The sequence below is a fragment of the Chlorocebus sabaeus genome, chromosome 18, assembly GCF_047675955.1.
Source record: "Chlorocebus sabaeus isolate Y175 chromosome 18, mChlSab1.0.hap1, whole genome shotgun sequence".
Lineage (NCBI taxonomy): Eukaryota > Metazoa > Chordata > Mammalia > Primates > Cercopithecidae > Chlorocebus > Chlorocebus sabaeus.
This window is the reverse complement of record NC_132921.1, coordinates 51,225,445-51,230,928: the sequence shown is the minus strand read 5'-3', so window position 1 is coordinate 51,230,928 and position 5,484 is coordinate 51,225,445. Positions and strand designations below refer to the sequence as shown.

The 5,484-nt window shown below is 43.2% G+C and overlaps 1 protein-coding gene across 1 annotated transcript; it reads right to left on the bottom strand.

Annotated features, from left to right (window-relative positions):
• Positions 1–601: 601 nt before the first annotated feature.
• Positions 602–1,936, bottom strand: SLC25A52 (solute carrier family 25 member 52). The gene has a single exon (XM_007974363.3). It carries the CDS (start codon positions 1,697–1,699, stop codon positions 785–787), a length of 915 nt encoding a protein of 304 aa, XP_007972554.2. The 5' UTR covers positions 1,700–1,936; the 3' UTR covers positions 602–784.
• Between the last annotated feature and the right edge of the window lie 3,548 nt (positions 1,937–5,484).

Here is a 5,484-nt window from a genome sequence, read left to right as displayed (position 1 = left end):
CTTCCTAACAGCATGGAACACCTATAACAACATTTAAGTCCCTTCATCTTTCGGCAATGAAATAAGTGGAATTAACACAAGAATATTTTGTAAGGGTTGAAGGTCACAGTCAGAATCAAACAGAAAACTTTCAAACCTAGAAAACAAAATGGGAACTTTCAGAGCTCCTTGATCTACCATATCTCAATAGAAATAGTATAATGACTATCTGATAGGTGCTTAGTTTCAAAACGAATACAGGCAATTTATCAGGAAGAGCCTATACCTATTAAGCTGTTTTTCTTCTCTGTTCTGCCCCTTTGTCATATGCTTGAGCTTAATGAAAACTATCCTCTGCAGCTGCTCCTGAGGGCAGAGAAGCAAGCAATGGAGTCACAAAGGAAGCCTGAGGAGCCCCTGGCCCCTGAGGACCGTCTTTCCGGCCGGTCACAGTCACTTATGTCTCAACGCAGGAGTTCAAGACTGGTTTGAGAAAAAGAATCCTATCTTGGGGATTAGGTTCCCTGTCAAAGGCCATCAGATGGACAGCTATTTACCAGGCAATTAGCCTAAAGCTGTTAGGTAATGACAAAAACCAAAACAAACAAATAAAACCCTTATATTTTCCTATTGGAACATTTTATTCTGTTTTGTTGATGCTTAAGGAAAACAGCTTTGCCCATAACTCACTGTGGCCTGGAGTTATGACACCAACTTGTGTTTGGCCAATTAAGAAAGAGGCCAAACCGCATTCTTCTTAGAAGGTCTATTCAGTTGATAAATGGCACTTAACTGATGGGTTTTTTCATATAACCTTTAACAAGAACTCGTAAGTTGCATTGATTATGCCCCAAGAGATAATGGACCGATGGTAATTCAGATGAGCACCTCTGAAAAGATTTATCAGTTTTCTGTCCCGTTCCAGCCAGATTTTTTGGAAAACCTTGGGGAAAGACTGAAATTCCCCACCAATCTGAGACTGTATGCGAGTTTTTACAACATTAATTGGAAAAATCAAGAATCCCAACATGGCACCCAATAGACCTCCACTGATAAAATCATTGACAAAATGAGCACTGGGAGTCGTTGCCGTAGGCAGATGCTCCTTAATGGGACCTCGAAGGCCGAAAAACAACACATTGCTGAGTCCATTCCGGAAAAGAATGGGCGCCAAGCCTCGATAATACTCTCCAATTCCGTAACATTTCAGGGCCTTGAAAGCCTGATAAGTGTTGGTAAATTTGTCATGATGCTTGTGGTCTTGAAGCAATGTCTGAACTCTTTCCAGTGGAGTGAAAATTGCTTCTGTTGTCCCCGCAAGCACTGCCGCCACACCACGGGTTGCAAACTCTGGAGCACTGACATGCTTGTGGAGAAGGCAGGATAAATCCTCATACAGACCAAACATAAGTGAAAGTGTAGTTGTCTTCTGCATCAATGGGGGAAGGATTCCACGATACAAATTTCGAAATCCATCCCTTCTCAACTGAAGTATTGCATCCCGGGTTTGGATGCCATACAGCTGTTGTCGAAAGAGGACCTTCTGAATGGGATATGTGATTGCGACGTTGTTGAAGGCTGCGCAGCAGCCACACAAGTAATGCTTCATTTCACCATCATTTGTAATATGAGGTGATATATCTTGTTTTGAAGATGTAAGTACTGGTGGCCTCTTTTCATGAGCTTCTGAATCCATCATGTTGCTTAAGATCTTTTTCATGAAGGACTTTTTTTAACTTGTGACATCATCCGAGCCTGGAGTTTGGCAGGATGATAGCTTTGTGATAATGTTCCCAATTTCTTCCATTGTTATTGTTCCGTTAGGTTCTCTCTTCTCGAGTCCATTTTGATAACTGGATTTCCGTTCTCCAGGCGTCCATTTCCCTAACTCATCGCCGCCAGCGTCCCGCAGGATAGGATGGCGGGCAAACCGGGGCCTGCGCAGGCGCAGACCGTGACTGACCCCCGGGCGGGAGCGCAGCGTGACACTCGGCGCCGCTGGGATCCGAGAAGAAAACCTTTTAAAGCAAGAATGGCAATTTCTTCTAAATAAGCTGGATAAAATTAAAAACCCATTCATCCAAAGATCCTAAAAAATCAACAAATTCCTAGATATTAAATGATATAGACACTACAAGTGTTTCTTAAATCACATAACCTTTTCCACGGACACTATGAAGAAGTGTTCCCAGTGGATTCCCTAAGGGAGTGTGAAACTTTGTAAATAGTGGTTCACACCTGTAATCCCAGCACTTTGGGAGGCCAAAACGGGAGGAACAATCGAGGATAGGAGTTTGAGACCAGCCTGGGCAACATAGCAAGACCCCTGTCTCCATCCAAAAAAGAAAAAAGAAAAGAAAGAAAAAGTAGGTGATAAAGAGGAGAAGATGAATAATTTTTTTTAAATAAAAGTTCTGTATACTGCATGAAATTTTACTGGGAGGAAAGTAAGGTTTTAAGAGGCATAAATTAAATAACCTTGAAACCCATTTTGCTCTAGGACTATCCATGTGTTTTCTGGAGTGACCAACGTGTATATTCCATGTATGTGTATAAGAGATGAAAGGTAACAAAAATAACTTCCCTCCCAGGACAGTGGAAGGCTTCAGCCAACAAAGTAGGCCACAGCATCAGACTATATTGCCTGCTGATGTGTATTGCCTAGTTTTGAATGGAATCAAATGACAGCTTCCTTGAGATTAAATGACAGTTTCCCTGACCATCATCCTAAAGCATACCTGTGGTGGATCGCTCTAGAATGAACCATAAACAACGAGTTCTCTTTAAGCTTTAGTGAAACGAAATAGTAAAAGCTTTTCATGGAAGGAGAAAGGAGTCTCCAACATTTATACTGATTGATTTTGGCAGCAATGACTTTCATTAGAAAAGTAATTGCTGGGTATGCAAAAATTAGCACTGTTGGGGCTAAAGAGATCTTTGTTTTCTTTTGTTTTGTTTTGCTTTTTTGCCTAATGTTGATAGTGTTTTCTCGGTTTTGCCATAGCCCTTCGGTCAAGATGCTGGCAATCAGAATATCATGAAAAACAGAGTGCCCTTTCTCGCATTTATTGAAGAAAGATTCTCATGATCCTATGGTAAGATAATAATTGCTTTTTCTCAATCCATCCTCCACACTGCAGCCAAAGTGATCATCTTAGTAACAAATGTGACCATGTTTTCCCCCACTTAAATCTTTAAATGATTTTATACCTGAAGGACAAAAGTCCCCCATGGTCTGATGTCTTCCTACCCTAGGCACCATCTGCCTTCACATTTCTAAAGGCACCTTCTGTCCCAGCCATATCAAACTACTTGGAGTCTCCAGAATGAAGGATAATGTGCCATCTGACACTCCTTTGTCTTTATTCGGTTATTTCTGCCCGAAACGTCCTTCCTTCTAGTTCCTACTCAGCTTCTGGAAGCCTTCACTAACTCCTCAGTCCAAATGAAGACCCTTTCTCCACATCACACTCTATATACACTGTGAGTGTGGCACGTGCCACACTGTACAATGTCCACGATTCACAATGCTGAGGGCTTCTCCAAGACACAGCCCACTTCTCATTCAACTTTATTCCACTTTGTGTCCCCAGTGCCCGGGCATCTATCTGGTTAGGTCTCCAACTGCTAAAGAGTATTGATGACTCCTGTATTACTCATGGTTCTTGGTTATGAGAGCCAAAAGTACCATTCCAACTGACGCAAGCAAATCTAGGGGGTAAGGAAAGGAGCAGGAAGGAGGAAGAGGAGAAGAGAAGGAGGTAAGAAATCAAGAAAGGAGAAAAAAAGGTGGCATCTGGACAACATTTAAAGCAATTTTCCAGCTTCTCTCATTTGCACCAGTAGGAGTGGGCCATGTGGCCTCAGAGGGGAACATTTCCTAATACCCTTCTGGATCCTGGTGGTTTTGGGGAGTACTTACCTCCTTCTGCCCCAGCACCCAACAAGTGCCGGATGAGGCAAGTGAATTCCTTTGAAAAAGAGGAAAGAAAGACGGGAAGTGTGGTTGTGAGAAAATAACAATAAAAAGTGAAGCGGGGGGAGAAATGTATTAGCTCTTGTAATGAAAAAGTTGAGAAATCCAGAAGTAGTAATCAATTCAGGCGTTGCTGGATCCTAGAGGTCAACCACCATCACAAGTACTTAACACCTCTCTCCACGTATATATTTCCCAGCTATACGTTCCTCAGTTTTAATTCATTTTCAGTCAGCTCTTTCTATAGAGTGACATCCTACCCGAAGCTTATTCTACTAATTTAGCAACTGAAGGAGGAAGTGCTTCACTTTCCCAACAGTTCCTGCAAAACAACCCTAGGATCGAGTCGTAATGCAGTTACTTGGTCTGAACCGATCACTGGGATCAGGGGGATGGGAAATGATGCTAATCAAACCTGAGTCACTTGCCTCATCCTGCACTTGTCAGGTAAAGGGGACAGAAGGAGGTAAGCCTCCCATCCCACCTACCACCCAAACCACCAGGACCTAGAAAGGTATTAGGAAGTTTTCCCCTCGCAAGCCACACATCCCACTGCCATTGGTGCAGATGAGAGGAGCTGGAAAATTGCTTTGGAAGTTGAGCCATTGCCACCTTTTTTTTTGTCCAAGCTTGCAGTTTCTTGGGCAATATAACTACACAGTTTGAAATCATGCAAATCGGGGGTGGGCAGGGGGACGCGGTGGCTCACCCCTATAATCCCAGCACTTTAGGAGGCTGGGGTGGGGGATCATCTGAGGTCAGGTGTTCGAGACCAGCCTGGCCAACATGGTGAAACCAAAAGTAGACAGGTGTGATGGTGCACACCTGTAATCCCAGCAACTTGGGAGGCTGAAGCAAGAGATTCGCTTGAACCCAGGAGGTGGAGGTTGCAGTGAGCTGAGATCACGCCATTGCACTCCATTGCAACAAGAGTGAAACTCCATCTCAAAAAAAAAAAGAAAAAAAAAAATCAGGCAACTCTATTGACCAATGGCCCAAGTCAAATATGTTTGGTCACAGTCCTAGATTCCAGACCCTTTATTGTGGGATTTTTGTCTCAGCATAGGCCCTAATGCTCTGCCATCCCACCTACTCCTCAACCTAATATTGTCCATGCTGGCTGCCCCAGGACAGAACCAGCACCCTCAAAGCACAGATAACTTGGCCGTTGCCCCTTGGTTATGTCCGATGGATGACTCTTTACAGTGGAGACCATTGCCACCTTTCTCAGGCTGCTATATATCTGAAAGATGTTTGGAAGAAGCCTAGAAGAACAGGAATGAAGCTTCTCTCTGATTCCTCTTATCTTCTGATATGTTTTCCACACCCTAGGCTTTGTGAGAAGTAATATTAATTGATGACAGAGAATCTCACTTTTCAATTCAGCGAAGCTCAGAGACATCTATCTAACTTTCTTTTCTTTTATTTATTTAACTTTTTTGAGATGGAGTTTCACTCTGTTGCCCAGGTTGGAGTGCAGTGGCACCATCTTGGCTCACTGCAACCTCCACCTCCCAGATTCAAGCGAT